The 23,481-nt window shown below is 40.9% G+C and overlaps 2 protein-coding genes and 1 non-coding gene across 4 annotated transcripts; all 3 read right to left on the reverse strand.

The window, feature by feature from the left end:
- Nucleotides 1-931: 931 nt before the first annotated feature.
- NAA20 (N-alpha-acetyltransferase 20, NatB catalytic subunit) lies at nucleotides 932-7,613 on the reverse strand. Of its 2 annotated transcripts, XM_014892553.2 has the most exons (7): nucleotides 6,071-7,613; nucleotides 5,225-5,958; nucleotides 5,058-5,082; nucleotides 4,879-4,969; nucleotides 3,614-3,749; nucleotides 2,505-2,650; nucleotides 932-1,258 (listed from the first exon to the last, which is right to left on the reverse strand). In XM_014892553.2, the coding sequence occupies exons 2-7, from the start codon at nucleotides 5,275-5,277 to the stop codon at nucleotides 1,173-1,175; spliced, it is 537 nt and encodes a 178-aa protein (XP_014748039.1). In that variant the 5' UTR covers nucleotides 5,278-5,958; nucleotides 6,071-7,613; the 3' UTR covers nucleotides 932-1,172. The 2 variants fall into 2 exon arrangements, with proteins under 2 accessions (XP_014748039.1, XP_088025691.1); XM_088169565.1 differs by having other exon boundaries at nucleotides 932-2,650.
- On the reverse strand, nucleotides 7,229-22,062 carry RABGGTB (Rab geranylgeranyltransferase subunit beta). Its single transcript, XM_014892552.2, has 9 exons — nucleotides 21,904-22,062; nucleotides 21,301-21,408; nucleotides 20,124-20,321; nucleotides 17,775-17,880; nucleotides 16,277-16,329; nucleotides 16,039-16,149; nucleotides 11,100-11,225; nucleotides 10,155-10,304; nucleotides 7,229-8,227 (listed from the first exon to the last, which is right to left on the reverse strand). The coding sequence occupies exons 1-9, from the start codon at nucleotides 21,904-21,906 to the stop codon at nucleotides 8,087-8,089; spliced, it is 996 nt and encodes a 331-aa protein (XP_014748038.1). The 5' UTR covers nucleotides 21,907-22,062; the 3' UTR covers nucleotides 7,229-8,086.
- LOC148222747 (small nucleolar RNA SNORD45) lies at nucleotides 21,062-21,144 on the reverse strand. The gene has a single exon (XR_015805572.1). It is a non-coding gene; the product is annotated as a small nucleolar RNA SNORD45 (small nucleolar RNA).
- Nucleotides 22,063-23,481: the final 1,419 nt, after the last annotated feature.

Genomic DNA, 23,481 nt, shown 5'->3' on the forward strand with positions numbered 1-23,481 from the left:
TTTTTCCAGCGTAGGCTGAGAATTCTTTATGAGAATACTCAAGACTTAGGGATACGGGATCTGAGGGGAGAGGAGAGATTCTGCTATAAATTCAAAACACCTTGGGAAAAATAAATCTATGCAAAAGCTCATTTCCTCCCCCAGACTGGCTTCTGTGTGATCGTCCGTCATTCCAACTGCTCCAAAGGGCATTTCAACCTGTGGGGCTGTAAGGACCTGCCTGGTGCTAAGCGTAGCAGAAAATAATGGGAAAACTCTCTGGATCGGGCAGTGGAGCCTCTCAGTGGTGTCCCAAAGGTTTTGCAGTGCCCACCATATCTGGGTGGAATCTGAGGGTTACCGGCGCAGCCCCTCTGTAGTGTTCCTCAGGAGGTGACACTTCCCAGCATCCCTGACCAGGGCTTGGGGGTTCCAGCACAGGCCCCCTGGCACAGTCCCCTGCTTCTTCAAGTCTCCTTTAACCAGGATGATTTTTTGGGCTAGGAGCACCCAAAGCCAGCAGAACTGGCCTTAATCACTTATTGGAGGATCTCTCCTCTCTTCCTCGCCAAATTCCCACTCTCAAAACCCTGCCACCAATGTGTTTCCTGGGATGTGTTTTGCAGAGGAGCCCCGGTTGAAAGACATATCCATCTTGTGCCAGATGGAAGTACTGGCCTGGCACTTCTCCATCCCTGGCTCCCCCAGTCCTGTGCCATGAGTCCTGTGGCCAGTAGGGCAGCACCTTCCCACCACCCCGCCCAAGTGGAGCTGCTGGGATCAAGGGGGATGTGGCACCAGTCCTGGGTGACCCACGGAGGGCTCCAGTGGTGCTAAGTTTCTTGGGTATTGTACAGCATTTTCAGTGATCATGAAGAGAATCATTGGAAGAGTTTTTACTATTACTGAATTCAGGTATTTTGGTTTCAAAGAAAACCAAGAAAAGACCATACAGGAGGTAATTTCATTTTAATAGTCTCCAAATCTCCAATACATGAAAGAAAAATAATAGAGTAAGTGTAGCAGTATACAGCCATTACTAATAGAAGCAGTGTTAGTAGACTTCTCAACACTGCTTTTTAGTATTTCATGGGGAAAAAATTCGGCCTAAAACTTCTTATGCATGAGTTGTTGGGGGTTATAGGAGATGGAACCTGACACTTAGTAAACTGCATGAGAACCACAGCTCAAAGTTACTCGATGTCTTCTGGCCTCACAGGATGAGGCAGAGGTATAACTGATTTCTTCTCTATATCCCTGGAAAGAGCTTTTCTCATATCTACAGCAAAAGGAAAAAATGTTGTAATAGTAATGCAGTCATTGTACAAGGCCATGTTAAGTAAATTCTCCATTAAAATAAGATAATTTTTAATCAAAAAAATTTCCTAGAATCATGACACTACCTCAAGTTGGAAGGGGCCCATAAGGATCTAACACTCTGCTCTACATAGTAATACCTAAAACTATACTGTATGATCAGGAGCATTGTGCAGATATTCCTTGAACTCTGATGGGCTTGCTGTCATGACCCTTTCCCTGGAGAGACCACTGCAGTTACCAACCACCCTCTCTGTGAAGAGCCTTCTAATGCCCAGTCTGACACAGCTTTGCTCCATCTCCTCGTGTCCTGTCACTGGTCACTGGAGAGAGGAGATCAACATTCCCCCTGCTGTCCTCTATAGACTGTGATGAGGACGTGCCTCAGCTTTCTCTTCTCCAAGTGGAACAAACTCATGGACATCAGCTGCTCCTCCTAAATCTTGCCCTCAAGACCTCTCACCATCTTGATTGCTCTCCTCAGGACACATTCATGTCCTTAATGTTGCTCAATGGCAATTATATCAACTGATATAAAACACTGCAAGAAACTCAGCTGAATGGAAAGCAAATGGCAGGCTAAAGGGACAAATATATGATTTAGGTCACATGCAGCAAGGGTAGGTGTCTATCCTAGCCCTCCTAGCCCTAGTGTTCCTACATAACAAATAAATAGCACAAGAACAAAAATGATACACAGCCTGGCCATGTAACCCTTTGGGAGGATAATTTTAAAAAGGACCTAGAAAGAGGAAGCACCTGGTAGTTCACGTTTGTTAACATAATTAACATTAACATGCTTGAATTTCCAAGTTCCTTCCCTTTTAAACTGAAAATGTCACCCAATTCTCTGCCATTGCTGAACACTGCCAATTGTTAATTTACAGGCAGACACGTGAGAAAAAGTTTCAAGTCCCTCTTATGGGATGAAAGGAAGAAAGTACTGACATTCCTTCTTGTTTATTCTTGTTCTGCAGTTGATTTTGCCAGAGATGGTATAAAATGTGTAAATGGCAAGATTAAGTTTTGTAATTGAAATAATCTTAAGTAAGAAAAGTTATCTAAAGGAGGGTACAAAAATCCCATTAGTCAGTAACTATCTGAAATTGTTTCATAGGCCAAAAAAATAGTAATCATCTTACAAACAAGCCCAGGAGCCCTCAACATGAGAATCATTCCAATCAATTTGAGACCAAACAAGAACTTACCATAAGCATCTTCATCTGGCTCCCCACTGCTAGCTGAGTAGTACTCTAAGACTGTCCGGTACACACTGTAGCCTAGTTGCTTATACATATTTACAGCAACCTGATTTGATACTCTCACAAAGAGATCGACAAAAAATCCACCCTTTCTTTAGCAGGGGAGGAGAAAAACAAACAAACATGCCACATTAAGGAATAGTAGGTAAATATATTTCTAAGTAACAACCCATAAATTGTAATGAAACCAAAGCAAGTCTAATGCAGTATGTTAATCAAACATCCTTCACAATGTAGTAACAGATACACTCCTTTACCAAGGGAAAATTCAAATATAGACACGGATTTAATTTTATTTTTGTCACACGGCCCTTCTACACCAATTGGTGGGTTCAGTTTAAGAGAAAGAACAGGACATGCTAAATGCCCCCACAGGCCTAAATCCATATGATATGATTAAAAAAATATCCACACTTTAGATTGCTTGTATTAGGAGGAGTGGAATCAGTCAGAAAATTCAGCTGTCTAACAGGAGATGACAGATCCTTAATTTCACAAGGCAAATTTTTCAATACATCGTACTACTTTCTAATTTTACCAACCAAAGTGGAGTTGCCCTACCAGAATCAATTAAGGACACTTCCCAGTGGGTTCATCTGACACTAAATTAAATTTTCTCAGGTACAAGTAACGAAGCACGGGATGGCAAGCAAACTAAGATACTCTGCAGCATAAAATTTGTTCCAGATTGTGCCTGAGGGCACTGCACAAAGCCTACAGTTAATGAACAAGTATGTTGGAGGCCCTACAGGAAACAGTGCTGACATTTCACAAATCTCTTTTCCTGTCAAGAAATGTTCTTTTACACAGTATCTCTACTGGAATTCAGGTTACGTCTTCGTCACTCTGGCATGTTAACTTTCGGAGAAACCCTGAGATTTTAAACTGCTAAGCAACTTTCATAACTCTTTTATTCCAATTATGAGGAATTTCAGAAAATCAGAACACCATGTAAAGCAAAATTCTACCACATAAAGCAGGGACAGGTGTCTGTAGAAATACTACTTTAAAATATTACTTTAAAAGATGAATTTAAAGATAGACATACTACTCACTTTTCTGAAATTTCTTCCAGGAGCTCCATCAATTTAGCAGCCAAACCCAGCCGTCGAAATTCTGGTGCAACTGAGAGAGCAGTAACGTGTCCATGCCATTCTTCCCTAGCCACAGAGCCTTCAGCTTTGCCCATAACTGTGAACATACAGAGCATCAGCAGAGCAGCACCTCTGGAGTAATGCAGTGCCTGCAGCCAGACAACTTCACAAGAGGAATAAACCATGGATAAACATACATTACAATGGTTGTGGCAGAGGCTAAAACAGGGATATCCACTTTTTCACTCTATGATTCAGCAGCCACTAAAAATGTCATTTTGCTCAAATAATACAGCAGTTTCTTGACTAGTGTAAAAAAACACCCAACAATTTTGCAAATTCCTTGCTTGAGGTGACCTCTAAATGCAAATTTTAAGCAATTCTTGTAAGTCTTTCACTGAAGCAAAATTTAAGCTCTGACTAAAATAGAGGAGGAGCAGAGAGCTAGAAATCCAAAATTTCCATTCCAGCAACTATTTGAGACTTTTGGAGATTATGAGGGAATAAAGCTTGGGAAGCTCTGCCAATCTGGCAATAGAAAGCAAAGGCCCTAAAAACACGATGTGTTTAAAGGGGAAAAAGAATTGGAGGTGTGGATGCTGTTTTGGGGGTTTTTTTTCCTAGTTTCTCTCCTTTCTATACTGGGCCAATCCAATGTTACTTTATTAATGAACATCCACACTTCCACCCTGTGCTTTTATAAACATCACAGTCATTGCTAATAAGTAACAATAAGCTTTAGTATGTCAAATAATTATATTTCTTGGGTCCCTGCAAAAACCATTATTCTGCCCCACCCTGCCTCCTGGCAGTTCTCTTTGGCTTGATTTCTGAAAAACACAAATATTCCACAACAAATTAGCAAATGACATCCAGGCCCAGAGGTTTCCCTTACAGGGCAATGCAAAAAAGCCCAGCACTTTTAGTCACTGTGTGTAGGGAGTGTAGAGACTTAATTTCAGATTAGAGAAATACCCATCCACCAAATACGGGTGGATGTTACCACAGCTAAGGCTCCCCGTTGCGACAGGAACATCAAACTGGAAGCTACGGCCATGAATCTTGCACAACACCCTAAGACATTTAAGGAACGGTAAGATGCAACGCAACGTTCCTCATCCACGTTGGATATTTCGTAAATGCGAAGAGTAAGAAAAGCTCCCGCGTTATAATCCCCGAGATAGGCAACGAAGAGAGACGTCACCGCCGGAACACCCGGCACTTACTGTAACCCATCAGCTCCCCGCCGGGCGCCTCGGCTACGATGAAATACTCGGGCCAGTGGGCGAGGTACTGCAAGTAGAAGGGAATCCCGTACTGCGCGCTGCGTTAAGGAGCAACTGCGGCCGCCACGGCTGCGCCGCCAGCGCCCGACCCCGCGCCCCTGCCCCGGCGGGAAGGATACGGTCTCGGTCAGCGGGTCCAGATTGCTGTGGGGGAAGAGTGCGGCGTTCACCCAGGGCCCAGGCCCGGGCCCTGTCCCGCCTGGCCGGCGGGGCGTCCCGAAGACCCCGCGGGGTGGGAAAGCGCGCAGGAGCTCGGGGGCAGGGAGAGGGGACAGCCGGAGCTCACATGTTGTTGAATCGGAAGAGGTCGTCACAGGTGAAGGCGCGGAGCGTTGTCATGATGATGGCGATCACGACGATACCGGTGAGGGTGACGGTGATGACGCTGCCCCGGAAGTTCTCCCGCACCCAAGGGCCACTTTCGCCACGGAAAGGCGGCAGACGGGGCGCTCCCGCCCCCTACACAGCCCTGCCCCGCCCCGCAGAACCGCCCCGACCCGGCCTCGGCCTGGCCCGGGCCTCAGACCTGCCGCAGCGGACCATGGCGAGCAGGGGCGGCACGGGATCCCGAACCGAGAGCAGCGGGCGGGCGGCGGGCACGGCCGAGCCGGCCCGTAGTGGCGTGAGGCGCGGTGGGGCGGGGCCCAGCGGGCCCGCAGTACCAGGAGGGCTCTGAGCTTGTGCAGCTCCACCTCGAGCGCGCACAGGCTGCACATAACACGACATGACCGTAATGTGCGAGGCTATCATAAGCAGAAAAAACAACTCTGTAACTGGAAAGATGCCGCCGGACGAGGCCGAACAGAGGCGGGAACTGCCGTGCACAGCACATGCTCGCCTCATGTGGAATTAATCCCACACCTGTTCTGAGCACCAAAACATGACTGATCCCTAACACCCCTCCACCACTGCACTGATTTAAGCACCTCGCCCGTCCCACTCTGCAGTCTCTCCACCTTACCTTCCCAGACCACTGGCCCTTCAATTTCGCTTTCAGAGGGCTGAGCGTCAGAATCCAAGCTAAAGAAGGACAACATCGATTTAATTGGCATGCTGTTTGCCATCAGCAGGTAAGTGCCCCTTCATCAGCAGCAAAAACACAAGGCTGGAGGTCATACCAGCCAACACTGACCTCTTCCACAAAAATAGTCCTCAGTAGCGCACAATACTCCACTCATGTGTTGCACAGCATCTCCTGTGGCAAACAAAAAAACCAAAGTGACACGATGTCCACTATGCCCGTAAGCATTCACCTATTCCACACGGGCCGTTCATCTTACCTCCAATGGCATAATTCAAATGCTGAGCTATTTCTGAATAAAGTAACCACTTCAAGGGACCCAGATCACTCTAGCTATTCTGAAGGAAGGTTTGCTGAAAAGCTTGAGGCTATACTGTGGGTTTGATTTTTTGTCTTTGAAAATTCTGCATGAGATGCAGTGAACGGAGCTTGGGTACATGTTTTGGGACAATGAAAGATGCCTTTTTTTACCTGGAACTTAGGATCAGGAGATGCTGGCAAGGCTACACCAGACAGAGCGTAGCCTATCAGATTCGAGATGTGCCAGAGTTCTGATAATTTAAGGGTCAGTGTTTTGGTAGGAGAAAGTTGATTCAAGGTCTCTAGCTGTGGTGCAGCAGTCGTGTGGGATTTCAGAGCTGCCAGAAGCAGGAAGAGACTATGCTTTTCAGGATGGTGGTGGAGGTGTGAGGGGGGGATATGAAACTTGGGAGAAGGAATAGGCCACTTTCTTGGTATGTACAGCTTTATAGCCCTCTCCCGCTTGAGGCATTCTTTTCCTGCAGAACTACAATGATCCAAACTGGGCTTTGGGCTGTTCTGCTGTACTCAAGAAAAAGCCTTTACTTTGGAAGTGCTGAAAGACACTTTTGTTACTGTGACTGAAGTTCGTTCAAAGACTGGTCATGGCTAGTCTTTACTATTATTACATTAATTCCCACTATTGTAACCTAAACCGATTTTCTATTCAGTGAGTTTGGGTTTTTATTTTAAATGACTACACATTAATATATAGTTCTGCTAGTATGAAAACTGCAGGCCAAATCTTGGGTGGCTATCTCTGCTGAGTGAAGTACAGGTGAAACAACTTTAGACCTTAAGCATAAGTACAGAGATTATCAAAGACTTCCTCCTCTTCACAATTACCTTTTACTGTATATTACAACTGGAATATCATTCAGTCTCTGCTAGGATGTGTGGAATGTAAATTAATAGGCAATTTTAGCACTTCTATGAAGACAAAGAGGATTTCACCCTTCAGAGAACAAGTATTTTCCACAGCTAGTTTTATTTTCAATTACACTATAATCAAATATTGACAATTAGTGTTTTAAAAGCTACAAAAGCAGGATTTCATTCCAGCAACAAATTTAGAATCAACTCTATGTTCCATTACAAGTCACTGTCCAACAGAGATGTCCTCTAGAATGTTTAATGTCAGCAAGTTTCACTATACATATTCAAGGTATGCTGTATTTCGAGTATCAGTGGAATTTTGTCTAAGAGATGTACCAATAAATGAAGACATTTATATATTTAAAAGAACCATAATTACTGTTATCATATTACTGGTTTTACTGCTATCAATTACTACTATCAATGCTACTGTGAGAAGACGCAGCTGTTTCTCAGTACAGAAGTGTGGTGGCAAACATGAACAAGAAGAATCAAATACGTGTGTGGTATTAAGTGCATGGTAGGATTGTGTTTTGGTTTTTTATTAAAGTGCTTTGCATGATCCACCATCAAAAGAAGCCTGTATGAAGACGAGTACTAGCATGGTTGATATTACAGGAATAGAAAAGTTAAGCATTCAGTGTCAAGCTTTGATTTGAATATTGTATTTAAAAAAAAAAACAACAAACCAAGGCCCATACATTTAGATCCAGAATTGAAATGTTTCTACATATCTTGGAATACAACCAAAGAACATGTTACACTCAGATTATGAGAACCAGCCCGTTCTGATACAATTTATAAAGTGACAAAGTCCACAGCAAAGTTATTGCTTTACTTCCATGATGTAAACACATCTGAAGGCAGAATAAGCTGACATTTTCACAGATGAGATTATAAATCAGTAAAACCAAAGCCATTGGTCATACAAACATTTTGTCTCTACAAGGCTTAGCTTACAAGCTCAGTCTGTACATTTATTCTTCGAAGGACATCTTCTGGCATACAAAAGACAGGATTGACAGCCTTAATTTGTTCTTCTCCTAATAAAGATAGTCCAGCAATACCAAATAAGGTGTGAAATGGATCCACCTGGGAGAAAAAAGAACGCTTGTGTCTGTTTCCAAAAGCCAATCGGTTTTTCACCTGTATGGAATGAAACTTTCGTTTGCCAGCAAGAGAACTGAAAATCTCTATGGCTGGGGAAGACAATACAACCGAATAAACTTTCATTTGTGCTAACGTGTTGACAGGCAAGACAATTTCCATAGCATGCATTTACAATACTCTGATTTACTCAGGAATGCCTTTCAGTTATCTGCTTGCTAAGACTATTTCCAACTCTTGAGTTAGACAGAAAGTGCTCATATTTGTCTATTAGCATGCAATATCACAGTGTAGGAGAAGCAAAGATAATTGACATTTTCAAGTAAACTGGTTCATCTACAGGTACCAACCACTTCTATAAATTCCCCATTTGCTCTTCAGAAACATCGTAATGCTCTGTAATGGTCTCCAAATACAGAGCTGTGCTGTAAAACCTTGAGAGGGAAGCAGCAACCTTTTTTGCTAGAAAGCCTCCCAGAACTATAAACAAAATCCCCCCCAAAGCTCTACTCCTAAAACCACACGACCACCACCCCCTCTCCCTGCCACAAAACAAACAAATGAAAAAAACAACCCGAACACAAAATCCCCCTAAACAAGGAATGTTAGGAATGAGTTTCTACGAGAATAAAAAAAAAACCTGGGCATCAACATTTCTACAGGAGTAGAAATTTCTACACTTCAGCAATCAAAGACAGGTAAAAATAATATTAAATGACTTCTAATATAACATAGAAAAATTCTCCCCAAGGTGCTCTCCTTAGATATAGAGAAGAGGCTCTGCAGAGCTGCTCTTCCAAGAAGACACAAATATTTCAGTACTCAAAGCTAGAAAAACATTTAGACTTCAAGTTCTGGGCTTTTCTTGAAGAATTCTGAAAATGGAAAAGGTCTTCCTCTAAGGTCCTTAGAAATACAAAACACTATTTTAAGAACATAAAAACACTTTCCAAATGACAGATCAGAGTTATCAGATTTCTCCTCAAACTGAAAATAAAGTAGCTGCTTGCAAAAAAAAAAAAACAACCAAAAAAACCCCCAAACAACGTTACTTTATTTTTTAATGCATGTGTAGAAACGGGAGTAGACATGAGCAACTGCAACAAAAACAGCTAATACCTCTCCACACCATTAACAAATAAGCCAAGTCTTTGATAGGAACTGCAATGAAGTCTCATAATACTTTTTATTTTATCTGTCCAGCACTCTTGAAAGATACAAGCTTTATTTGCCATTTCACTGGGACAATATCAGTTACTTCCTCTTGAAACCAGAGAGAACAGACCAGCTAAATCATAACTGCTCTCTCAACAAGCAAAAAATCCATACCGCTAGCCTCTTGATGATGTTACCACAAAAGCTTCTTCCTCCCTCTGCTAAACAAATGCCAGCTGTAAGATTTATGCAATCCCTGGGCTAGCAAAAGTAAGTTAGTGTATAGGGATTCTTAATAAAAACTCATTATTTATTTAGATCGGACAAAATCACCAAGACAGTTGAAGATTGCTTAACCTACTTACCAGGTTTTAGCTTGCAGATCATTTCACAAAACAAAATAATAAACCCAAAACACCCACACACCCACCACAAAACCCACCACCAAACACAGTGTTTTTACATAGATCTTCCAAACGGTCTTGTGAGAAATAGTTTGTGTTGCACGTGTTATGGGAACTGAACCAGATTTTGTAAGGAATGGCAACTGACTTCATTGGGGGAATACAAATGCATTATAAAGAATGTGGTCCCCAAGTACACCTTCAATGGCAATTCTACACTATTCTTTCTTCAGAGTAAACTGCAGCCTTTGCAAAACCCACCTGGATCACGAGTTGAGTTACACTCAAACAAAAGTTGAAACTTCCTGTTGAAATTTCCATGTGTATTTTATTTAGAAAAAAATATTACTTACCATATCTCCTGGTCTGTCAGCAAATCCTCCAGTCTCCTCATCCTGGCAAGCCAAAATAAAGCAGCGCAGTTTCTCTCTGTCAATCCACTGTATTCTACCAATCATCTTCAAAGAAGCTAGTACCCACCATGAATAACATACATCAGGTAACTGGCAAGCAGAGAAGCAGAATAATATTTGATTTGGTTTAAAACATAATGATGCAAATTTTACTGGCAATCCTGCACATTATCAGGTGTGCTGTCATAATATTCTTGCAGAGACCCAACACTTAAGAGTGTCTTTAGAGTAAAAGAATTTCTTGACAGAGTCTCTTTTCAGCCAGCTTCTGTTTTGAAGAAGGGACTGTATCTTTTTCAAACTTCTTCCCTTCTTCAAGAAACAAGACCACAAGAATGTGATTTTTAAAGACTTCACCTCCTGTGAGAGAGGCTGAGAAAACACAGCACTTTTTTCAAGAAGAAATACAAAGATGTTCGTATCAACTATTTCTATTTTGGGGGCAAGGGGGGAAGCAGGGGAATCTGTTGGTTGATTATCTATTTGGCAGAGATTATTCTAGGTTACACAAATTCCTAGTGTGATGTGGAACACTAGGACACACTGGATTTACATCAAGTAAAACAGTGATTTTTATACAAATACTATAGAAAACATCATTCCCGAAGTCAGAAAATATTAAAGACCCCGTTTAACAGGATAATGGTTCAAGTGGTCAGCAAGACATGCTTCAGTACGTGTACCTTCCTATACTGAGGACTCAAACAAAGCATAGCTAAGGAGTGCATGACGTGTTAGTAATCAAAGAATCAGGATGAAGGCCTGACTTCTTTGAAAAGTTTACTAAATGTTTTATAGAAGTCATGACATTTTGCAGAAGTAGTTCAACTTCAGAAAAAACAATCTCTATTGAGGTTTGAACAAAGGAAAGAAGCCACACAATACCTTCTCTGGTCGTCCGTTGAGACCTCCTGAAGGTAACTGACGTTCACAAAGCCACCAACCCAGCAAGTCAACATTTACTTGATGTAACTGGTCTGTTATAGCCAGAAATCCTGTGCAACAATAGATCTAAAATTACAGACATAAATTTTTTGTGTATTTAAAAACTAAGTACAGTTTAGCAGACTTAATGCAGGAAGATCTCAAAGCAGCAATACAGTCATATAAACAATGCAAAATAAGCGCACACACATTTCAACTTTTAGTTTCAAAGACTTTTCCTTCAAAAAAGTATGTTATTGTTACAGTTGCTTCTGTAAAAAGTACTGGTAACACAATTTAATTACAGAGCAGTAGTATTTTACTAATAGAAGACACTAATGCAAGGTTGGGAAAGTGATCCTAGCAGATCTGAGAGAACCATATAATTTTATTTTAAAAACACAGACTCATGCCAGAGTAGTCAAACTGTCTTCTGCAGGCTGGATATGGCCCTAATCAAAATTTTGCATCCAGTCTATGGTTTGTTCCTGTACCTGCCTTTTACCCTAACGCTTGCAGAGAGTAAACAAACGACCAAATGAATTCCCTAGCAGAAACAGGCTAACCCGGATCATCGACTATCTTGGCAATTCTCTGTATGTTCAGTCATGTCACACTTACTTTCAAAGCACCATGTAATAGATCTGGATTGATTAATCCCCTTTTAATAATTAAATTAAATATTAATTTTTTTCCTGGGAGATAACATTTACGGTCCAACAGCATACTTTGGTCACATTTCATATGGTCACTAAGAAAGCAGCAAAGCACAAAAAGCCAAGAATCATCGAATCACAGCTGGAAAAGACGTCTAAAATCATCAAGTCCAATCTTTAACTTAATACCACCAAATAACACTAAACCATATCACAAAGTGCCACATCTACTAATTTTTTGAACACTTCCAGGAATGGAGACTCCACTACTTTTTTAGGGAGCCTGTCCCAATGCTTAACCACTCCTTCAGTAAAGAATTCTTCCAAATATCCAACCTGAATCTCCCACACTGCAACTTGAGGCCATCTTCCCTTGTCGTGTTACAAACAGTCTCGGAGAAGAGGCTGATTCCCACCTTGCCACAACCTCATTTGAGGTAGCTGTAGAACAGTAAAGTCTCTCCTGAACCTTCTTTTCTCAAGATTAAATACTCCAGTACCCTCATCTGCTCCTCATAGGCCTTATGTTCCAGACCCTTTCCCAGCTCCACTACCCTTCTCTATAGACATGCTCCAGCACTGTAATGCCCTTTTGGAAGTGACGGGCCCAAATGTGTCCTCAGGATCGGAGGCGCCCCAGCAGTGCCAGCACAAGGGACAGCAACTGCCCCGGTGCAGTGCCCACACTGTGGTCTTCTTGCCCACCTGTGCACACCTGGGCTGTTCAGCTCCTGCCGACCAGCACCCTGAAGTCTTTTTCTGCTGGGCAGCTTTGCAACCACTCTTCCCCTAAACCTGGAGCATTCCACAGGGTTGCTGACACAAATGCAGGACCCGGCCCTGGGCCTTGTTGCACATCACACAGTTGGCCTTGACCCATGAATCCAGCATGTCCAGACCCCTTTGCAGAGCCTTCTGCCCTCACATGAAGCAAGACTCCCACACAAAATGGTCCTTCCTGTGACCTTACTGAGGATGCACTTGATTCCTTTGTCCAGACCACTGATGAGGATATCAAACAGGACTGAGCCCTGGAGAATCCCATTTGTGACCCCTTTGCCCACCTGGATTTAACATCATTCCCCACTACTCTCTGGGTCCAGCCAAGCAGCCTATTTTTCACCTAGCCAAGACTGCACCTGTCCAAGCCGTGGGCTGCAGCTTCTCCAGGAGAATGCTGTGGGAAAGCATGTTAAAAGCTTTACTCAAGTCTGGGTATCCACTGATATATCCACTGCCTTTCTCTCATCCACTAGGCAGGTCACCAAGTCATAAAAGGAGATCACGTTTGGCAACATTCCCAGAAAACTACTGAATTTCCATGGAGGTTAAAGAGAGAATTTTTTAAGGAGTATGTGAATAAGCACAACAGATCCAATCCGCACAGGAAATGCCAGCTGCAAACAGAGTGGGTTCAGCTATTGAACTGACTTCCTCGAACACTAGAATGTGCCATTTAGACTATATGGGCAATGCTGCTATATTTAAAACTAAGGTATGTACATGTAACAGATTTAACTTCTTTTCCTGATTTTAAACAAAAAAAGGGCAGGAAACCCAACACTTGTCACCAAATGACTCTAGTATTTTCATGTGATAAAGTGAATCCTGGCTATGGCATTACTCACCATAATTTTGCAAAATAAACAGGTAACTGTAACAGCATTAAAAGTTGCTTTTTTTCATACAATGAGGTTAAGTGCACTAAACTCTTCCATGAAAAGAAGTAAAAATAGGAAAGGTAAATTTAAATTTAAAATTATTTAGACTATATAAATTTCCTGAGGAAGGAAACTACTTAGATTGCCTTACTCAGGAGATCCCTTAATTTGTTCTAACTTTACTACTGCATTTTCTTCTCAAGTAGGTTTTACTGAGCTTTTTTCAGAATTCACTATCACCAGTAACAGTGCATAACACTAGTGATTCTAACTGATAAATATTCCCATTACTAAGTTAGGTATGTCATCTTAAAAGTGTCTTTCTTCAAAAAATTAAGTAATGCTTGACAAGTTTCATGTTGCAATAATGCAGATGGGACTCAGTTTTATCATGCAGAAAAAGTCAGATCTTTATTGCTTTTTCCATATTTCATAGGACTATCAGAAGGCATGTGATAAGTTGATTTGGGAAGAAAAAACTCAGAGAGAGGTTCTGTCTAAGGGAATTTCCTCTGTGGGGGTTGGGACACTTTCAACAGCCAATTAGAGAAAGTTAGTTTGCTCGGTGAACACACATTTTGAAGGAGGTAATCCGGAACTGAGTCTCTTGGTCTTTCCTGCGGCTGAGCAGGTAACATCAAGGTAACATCAACCCGAGTTCCCCCCCCCATGCGGGGGAGGAGGCTCGGGAGGCCGCTTGGGCCCCGTTTGCCAACGAGGGGACCCGATGGCCGGGGGGAGACAAAGTTGTGTGATGAGACCCTCACGGCTTCCTCCTCCACGGGCCTGCGGCTCTGGCTTGGCGGGGGGGCCCGGCTCCTGCTGCTGCCGGCCGGGCCTGCCCGGGTGGCCATGAGCAGTGTGGGGCTGCAGCCCAGCCCCAGAAAGGCTGAGTGACACCTCAGCCACCCCCCAGCACGGCCTGAGCCTGGCCCAACTTTAGTACTTGTGTTAAACTTTAACTCTTTAGTGTTAAGATTTGCAAAACTTCTGGCCTTTCCTTTGAAGACGAAAAGGAGTAAGATTTCTGAAGTCAGTGAAGTAAGAGCTGAGTTTTTTAGATGGAAGGAGAATGAGAAGATGCTGAAATGGCTGAAAATCTTTTTTGTAAAATTGTAGGGATGAACTGATGTACTGAATATTCCTATAAATCATGGAAAGAGACATGGGGGGATGGAAATGTTTCATTTAATAGAGGATTTGACTAAAGAGCACCTGTGTTAAGAATCTTTGCCTTGAGGAAAAAGGGGATTTCGGATTTTTTGAGGATGAAGCCTGAACAGAGAGAAAGGAGATGAAGAGAAACTTTGCTGTCGAACATTTCATTCTTAAAAGTAATACCCCATGAGACAGACATGGCCCACATCTACAACTTTGGGGCGGCTGTGGAATTGGGAGGAGTGCCACGGTTGCAGGTTCCCGGGCGGATGCAAATCGTGAAAGATAAAACCACAAGAGAACTGTCTTCTTTCTTGTAGGAAAAAAAATCCCTACAGCTTTTAACAAAAGGAAGCTTCTCAATCCAGAAGTGAACTGAGAAAGACTAAATTGGGGACTGACCGAAGTATTTGTTATATGTTTGTTTTGTTGTTATGAAGGTTGGGAGAGGGAAGGAAGGAGTGATCTGAAAAATCTTATTCTGAATTTGTTTTTTTTCCTTCTCTTTGTTCTTGTAGTTAATAAAGTTTTTTTACACTCTCTCAAGTTTTAGGCCTGCCTTGCTCTTTTGCTCCTGGTTCTGTCTCACAACAGAAAAAATAAGTTTATTTAAATTGGCAAATCAAAACGAAGACATTAATTTAGTGCATTGGCCGGGAAATCGAAATGAAACCAAGACAAGGCACCATGTTAAACCTAATTGCTCAGCAATATAGTGAAACTCAGTTCATTGGTCGGTAAGGCCTATTGCATATATCTATTAAATTTTCTCTCTCTAGATATGTTCACTGATTCTCATGGGACAGATTTCTTGTTTCTCACAGGTGCAGACTGCTTTTCTCTACAAGAATAGTTTTTTATGTTAACTGTTTTTCATTTCACTAATTTTTTTTTACAGGAACTTACAGGCCAGATGATTACTCAGCAGAGCAAGACCTGATTTTATAAAGCCTTTCTTTTATAATATTTTACCTGTATGTAACAGATTCACGTCTCATTTTTATTTGGGTTCATTGGCTGATAAATCTCAAACATACTATATGATTGATTTTTATATCTCATTATCATCCGTGTCAGAAACAGTGATAAATCTTGTCCACTGTCTACACTGATACCCATTTCAAATTCTCTAAAAATCCTGACACTAGCAATTTCAAAATCACTACGTGAAGACTGAAATACAGTCCTAAGAGCTGTTCTGTTATGATCTTTTTTCCTACCTAAACTAAACTCTCGAGTCTCGACTCACCTTCTCAGATGAGGTTCCATATCTGTTCATTTATTTTAACTAAGATACTAGAATCGGGCATTTGGGAAACAAGAGGTACATCAATTGTCATCACTCATACATGTTGTAAAGAAACATTTATAGGCAGTATGTGATGCTTGCTAATTTAAAATATTTCCATATAAAGAGAAACTCACCTGTCCTGCATGTGATTCGGAACCTGGTCTACAACCAAATCCTCCATCAAAGTTCATACAGGACAAAACGAATTCTACTGCTTTTCCCACATCAATAGCATCCAGCTTTCCCTGCAAGTCAGAAAATAACTAATGCACTTGATATTCTACCAAGCTGATCTTCTGCAGAAACTTCAGCAGTATCAAAGAGCAGCAGCAATCAATTCTCTACTTGTGCTGGTGATGGTTTTGGACTTACCAGAAGTGCAAGAGTTGCTGCAGCACAGAAAGAGAACCTTGTATCTATTTCTCCTATAATGTGGGGGGTAAGGAATGAAATAAGATTATTTTTTCAACAAACATACATTTAAATAACTACTGAAAATATGGAACAAAATGTTAAAATCCTAGGTTCTACATCGAAAAACAAAAATCAGCTAAAAAAAATCACCCCATGCAATTTAATTTTCCAGCTTATCAATTATTTCCCAAGTAATTTAGAAAATATACATTACCATTTAAGTGATCTGTATGTTTTACTATGCATAAAAGTCAACAACTCATTTAGAGCTGGACCTCTGTATGTCCAAATCAGTTCAGCTAGTGGTAGTTTACAAATAACTGTTTAATTTTAGTTTATCTGTACTGCTATACAAATAATTGCAGACCAATGGAAATAATGCAAAAATAATCACACAACTCTTGCTCTGCCTTAAATCTAGACAGAAGTAGAAGCCATTTCTGGTTTTTGGCAAAATCTAATTAAAGTTACAAGGTTTCTTCTGCATATTGCGACGTAGAAGAAAAACCAAAGCCCCTACACCTATAACAGAATTATTGGTTGTCAAGTCCATTGTAACTCTTGTAACACAAACTCCAGGCAATTAATAATTAAAGTCACAATTTAAAATTGAACTGAGATGCAAACATTCAGTTTCTTGTTCGAACTTACGCAAGACTTCTCTTCTTAAGAAATTCACAAGCTGAAACACATAAAGCAAACATCTGCTGCTCTGTCCTACATCAGGGAACCCAGTCCTTCAGCTGTTCCTCTTGGAAATAATGTCAATCCAAGTGCAATCAGTACACTTGTGACAATACTTCAACAAAAAGGACACAGCAAACTGTGAACCAATTTAGCACGTAGCATATCATCTACCTCTACAGTAGCATACATACACTGCCAAGATCTCAGTTGCAGAATTTTACTTGAACAAGAGTGATATGCAATAGATTTTCTTAAAATTTAGGTCTTCCACGGTGATAAATCCTTTTAGAGTGACTAAATATTTATGCCACAGCTTAAAAATGCCATGTTTGTTCATAAAGAATTTATATCCAGAAACAAAACCAGTATTAACAGAAGTTCATGAGTACAAACACAGTTTTTCTCACTCCCACACATGGAAAAATCCTTTCTCAGTTGGCATGGACATAGATCATTACTAACTCCATCAAATAGCAGTACAGAACGGGCCTTATGAAACAGCATATCTAGTATATCAAAGTACTGTTAAGTTAAAAATGCCCGGAAGTTTTCTTCTTTAAGAACTGAACACTATTCTTAATACAAGAATGGAACTGAAACTGAGAATATTTATGAGAGGAACGAAACATAATTCTGTCCTTCTTTTTCCCGACTCAGAAAATAAGTGTTCACATATAATACATGTGCAAAAAGACCATCCAAGGAAGCTTAAGTTTACAGACTTAGACAAGTCAACCTAGACACTACATTTAAAAGATCTAAAAATTACCCCATTCATCTCCAGCAAATGATCCATCTTCTTTCTGCAAGCTCTGTATATATTCAACAATTTTATTTACATCAACTACATGGAGACTATCATATAAGATAAGAATCTGGGAGGGGAAAAAAAGGACACAGTAACAATCAGAGAGAAGCAAAATTTTAAAAATGTATTTCTTAACAAAAAAAAAAATCATGGACTTATAAAAGACTTGATTGAATTAACTCTGAATACTATTTGGTAAGGTTTATTAAACTTTCTTCTACCTTAGTAGTTAATCTCCACACTGTAGATTATCTCTGTCTAAAAACTTTAGGACATTCTCAGACAGTGATACAAGTAATTCAAACAGAACTCTTTCATGCTTTGTTACTTTCCAGTGTTGAGGTCTCCTTTCAAAAGCATAACCAGGTTTATTTGTTTTATGTTAGCAATATGTAGAACAGAGATTTGGTTAAGGTTAATATTGTAATGGGACACTGACACCTTAGATGTACCAATTTGTAGTTCTGCACTGCAGCTACTTGGATATGCGTACACTAAGATGCTAGTTACTAATTCCACTTACAGTGCAAACTTGTCAACAATTACTAGTTTGAAATTATTAGATTTTTATTTACATTAAATTTTTAAATATAACTAATAGACCCAATAGAAGCAATAATTTAGAAAAAAAAAAATTTCTTAAATTTTGATTATACATTATTTCTTAAATAATGATTATACACCAACTGTACAGTGAATATATTCTGGAAGAAAAAGAAAGGTAATAGTAGGGAATTAAATTTTCCAAACCAGCACTGATTTAAACCAGCAAATCTGTATCACAATCTCGTGTGAAAACTGCAATACTGTTTCTGAGCCCCACCTGACTTGATGTTTTTACTCATAATTTGCATAATCGGTAAAGAGAGTAAAAATTTATTATATATAAAAAAAGAAAAGAAACACAGTTGAAATTAAGCAATATTTTAGTACCAATGCTGAAAAACACTGGACACCAGGACTTTAAACCTAGTTAACTGAAATCTTTCAACTGTTGGATAAAACTTAAGTCTTACAGAAAATTCCAAAAAAATGTAGAGCTCCCACAGAAAATATACAATCACAGCATGCACCCCAAACGCAAATCTAGGCAAATTACTATTAACTGTGATCACAAGAACATATGACATGTCCCTTTAAACCTCCTGGATAAGTAGACAGGACTAAACAGTGTTTGTTCATTAAGAACATGCATACTCATTAAGATTTCCTGGTTAAGTTTATCACAAATTTTACATCAGCATTTGTAAACACTTTTTCAGTTTGCACAGCTACAGCTCAATTTACTTAATATGGAGCTATCTCCTAGTAATATCAAGTATTTATTTACGAACTAACGTATGTAAGGTAACAACCTCAAACTGTACCCTCCTTATACTGAGATAGAATTTGTGAAAGGAGCTGGATTGGGCAGTTTGGAAAAGTTCAGACATCACAGCCTGAAGAAACTTTAGTGTCCTGGTTCTCAAAGTATTCAGAGTAATTCTAGTGCTAAAGTGGTAATAAAGATCAACTTTAGAGCATCCTGTCCTACCTAAGGGGTTCAAACCTCATACCTTAAATCCAGCATAGTTTCCGCCTAGAAAAGAATGCCGTATTATTGGTAATGCCATTAAAATAGTTCATCCGTAAGACTGAATGAGAGACGCACACTGCAAGCAATCAAGCTATTTGTTCAGAACTGTTTGAGCCTTTTCAGTACTTTTTCACACAATGGTTCACACGAGCAGAATAGACCAAAACAAAAAACAGAACAAAACGAAGACACAAGCAATAGTGAGAAAATAAGTCTATAATGGAGATAGTTGCAGTGAAAAAATAAGATTGAGAGTTACTTCTTATTGAGGGAATGTATACACCAAATAAATTAATTAAATGCTCAACAAACTAGTAAAATTTTTAAATTATATGCCCCTAAAACCTCCTATAAAAATAAAAAAAATTACTTATTCTGGTCATACACATCTGTCACCTTAATGTACACTAAGAAGATTTTGTAAAATCAAAAATTATCTATAAAATGCTCCAGTAAAACCTGTAGCTAAGGAGTATTTCAAGACAAGTTTCAAAATTGGCAACAATGCAGTAACCATTAATGGACCACTAAAAGCAAAACATTCCCAAATATAACAATTCTTAGAAAGTGATACAGCTAAATCCTACGGTTTTGTCCATTAGATTTTTTTTTTTAATAAGCTACTGAAATAATTTTTGCCATGGGCTTCCAGCAGTAACTGGTTCATAAATCTGCAATCATCAAAATCTTAATCACAAACTTTTTTTTTTCAAAAATTACCCTGCTACATTTACCTGGACAGCACTGAGGGTATATAGAAGATGAGGATCATGACCTATGCTGGCACTTATTCCACCGCATTCATGCTGACACGATTTGATGAATGACAGAATTTCTTCTTTGTTCATTCGGTGCAGCTGCCCCATGAGATCCATTGCTGTTAATCCCCAGTATACACCACTCATCCTCAAATACTCCGACATACAGTATTCCTAAACAGTGCATTATTTTAGTTCTTGATCAGATAAGCACACCGTCTATATAGTGCAATGAAAATATATTAGTTAACTTTCACAAATAGCTTCTAGTTAGTCACCCATCTTCCATGCATCTAGCCACTACACATCAGGCACTCACAGATATTCTGTACATCATGCACATGTGTATATATATACACTCACATGTACAGGAAAATGCACATGTAGATACCAACACATACTACACTCCCTTCCTTCCTGTATTTTTCTAGTTCAAAGCATCAAGCTCAATGTCAAATTAGGCACAAACAAGCAGCTGCGTGCCAATTCACTTCAGATCACTTATGTTGGCATTCAAAGAAACGCTCAAATTGCCATCCCAACTAGTCTCAAAAAATAATAAGTCTATTATTTCCAAGTGCTAAAACTGACAATTTGAAGTTGCACTAGGAAGTGAAGTTTTGTATTAAATTCTCTTACACTGATTACATCACCTACACTACATATACATTATCTTTTACATGCAGTACAATCGAAAGCAGCAGTGCTTGGCATGCTTTTATGAACAGTAAAGGTAACAGCAGCTTCTCATAAGCCATTACAGACAATTTTCACCTCCTGGAGGCGGAATCCCATTGTTGTGGGCCACATTCGACGACTTAGGACTATAAAATTGATGTAAATTGTCCCATCGAAAGAGTAACATGTAAATGCAAGTCTACTTGTGTGTTCTAGTGGATGAAGAAACTAGTACTCAAGTCTCAGAGTAATTATAGAGCTAAAATGATAATCTTCAAATTTATAGTCAGATAATACATGCCAAAACTCATCACAGACCTAGAGAAATTAAAGGCACCTTTATTTTTTACTTTGGATTTCAGGGTAAAAACCAATTACCTTGTTAACATCCACCTAACCCTTAAATCTGAGCCAATAATTATAGGTTATTACTGTTAACAAAACCACAGCTGTACTGTAACAAACTGATACCTACATAATCATCTTTCTTTGTTCCATATGAAGCTATATAATCCGCATGTTTTTCTGAAAGTAATGTGCTTGGGGCATCGGGTTTTATTATAACATCCTTTTGCGGTGTCCCCTGTAAAAAGCACCAACAAGTCAGCTGCAATGTTAGGTCAAAACGTTTCAGCAACTTGGTATAATACAGCCAACACCGGCGACTGTGACTCTGGGGAAAAAACATCTCTTTAACTATTCTGAGCCCTGGTCAGGTTGCATATCTCACGCCATCACTGTTCAGAATGCCTAAACTCTTCCCCGAGAAAGGCTGAGAACCAAACCTTGCAATAAAGCTAAGAAATAACACCAGCTCGACAAGAATAACCTGAAGTGCCGGACGCAGGAGCCCTTCCCCGGGCCCAGCCGTGCCGCCCCGCGTCCCCGTGGCCCCGCGAGGCCCGGCCCAGCCCAGTCCCCAGTCCCGGGGCCGCTGTAGAGCTGGCGAGGCGAGTACCATCCTCCCCCGAGCGGACGCAGTGCGACTCGCGCTCCTCCAAGGCCAATACAGCCGCGCGCTAGAAAACAACGCGTTCCCGCAGGCGAGACGAGTCGCAACACAGACGCCCCGACCCACCATGGTCTCCGCACGCACAGGAAGAGGCCAAACGGAAGGCGGTGGCCGGCGGGGCCTCACTGTGCCCGCCCGGGCCCCGCCCAACGGCGCCTGCGCAGAGCCGAGCGGCGCCGCCCGCCCGCGCCCCGCCCAACGGCGCCTGCGCAGAGCCGAGCGGCGCCGCCCGCCCGCGCCCCGCCCAACGGCGCCTGCGCAGAGCCGAGCGGCGCTGCCCGCCCGCGCCCCGCCCGCGCCCCGCCCGCCGTGCGCGGTGCCCTTCAGGGAGTCGGGAGGGGCTTTCGCGTTCTCTATTGCTGCAGCTAAAGTATATTCTGAAACGGGTAGTAAATTTAAAGTACCCTAACTCCAGCTGTGCACTTTCTTGCATCACAGCAAACAAGATGGCGTTTAGAAATAACTTCGGTTTCCTTCCTTAATTCTATGGAAAAGCAAATCCAAGAATTTAGTCACAGGTAAAACGGGTAAAGACAACTGTCCTTTTGCCTCTCTTGCTTCCTAATTAAAACTATCTTGGGTGATTATGTTCACGATTACTAACTTTTGATGCTGGCACATGTACCACCTGAACTGTACCAGGCAGGAACGTCAAACAAGAAGTAATATGTATAATGCTGGGTTGCATAGGACAGTCAAAAATAAGGTCTATTTCTTACGTATGTCAAATACTTATCAAAGATGTTGCATTATGAGTCTTCCTGGAGGAAAGTCGGTACTTTATAGAGACTAAACACTTTTCTTTAAAGAACTAACTTCCCAGGTAGCTTACCCAAGAAGTAAGGATTGCAGAGCTTATACCTGATGACAGTAATAGTACCATCCAGCACTACATTCAGATGAGACATGAAAGAGACCAGACAGAGCAAGGACATTTTGGAGGGAAATTGGAAATTAATTAATAGAATTATTGAAATTTGAACATACCTCTTGAAATCATGGAGCACAACCCACATACACCAAGTGGGCTTACCTAGAACAGGTTGTTCAAGACCACTGCCTGTTGAGTTTTGAGTGTCAGATGGAGACTCCACCACCTCTGCCACCATATGACATCCCTCACAATAAAAAAGTAAGTTGTTTTCCATGGAATGTCATGTATTTTAATTTGTCTCCATTGCCTCTTGTCCTGGCAGTGGGTACAACTGAGGCTGGCTCTCTCCTCTTCATTACATCCCATCAGGTATTTATGCATATAGGTAAATTACCCGAGCTTTCTCTTGTTCAGGCTAAAAAGTTAGCCTCTTCTCACATGACAGATGCTTCAGGCCCTTAATGTTTTTGTGGCCATGTGCTAGATTCCCTCCTTTAAGTCCCCATCTTTCTTATACAGGGAAGCCTAGAACTGGATGCAGTACAGCCTCACGTATCCAGCAATTTGTTCTAAAACTCCAGGGAATGTCCATTCTGCCAGCATTGCCAAGAAGGGTCTATCCAAGATTTAAAAAATAATCTCCTAATTCCTTCTTTTGGCTGTTCTTGCTGCAAACATAGTTAAGTATATACATTGATGGAAAGGAACAAGAGGTTTATATTTACAAGAAAGACATTAAGCTATCAGAGAGCATCCAAAGGAGGGCAATG

This window comes from Sturnus vulgaris, chromosome 9 (genome assembly GCF_052056855.1).
Source record: "Sturnus vulgaris isolate bStuVul1 chromosome 9, bStuVul1.hap1, whole genome shotgun sequence".
Lineage (NCBI taxonomy): Eukaryota > Metazoa > Chordata > Aves > Passeriformes > Sturnidae > Sturnus > Sturnus vulgaris.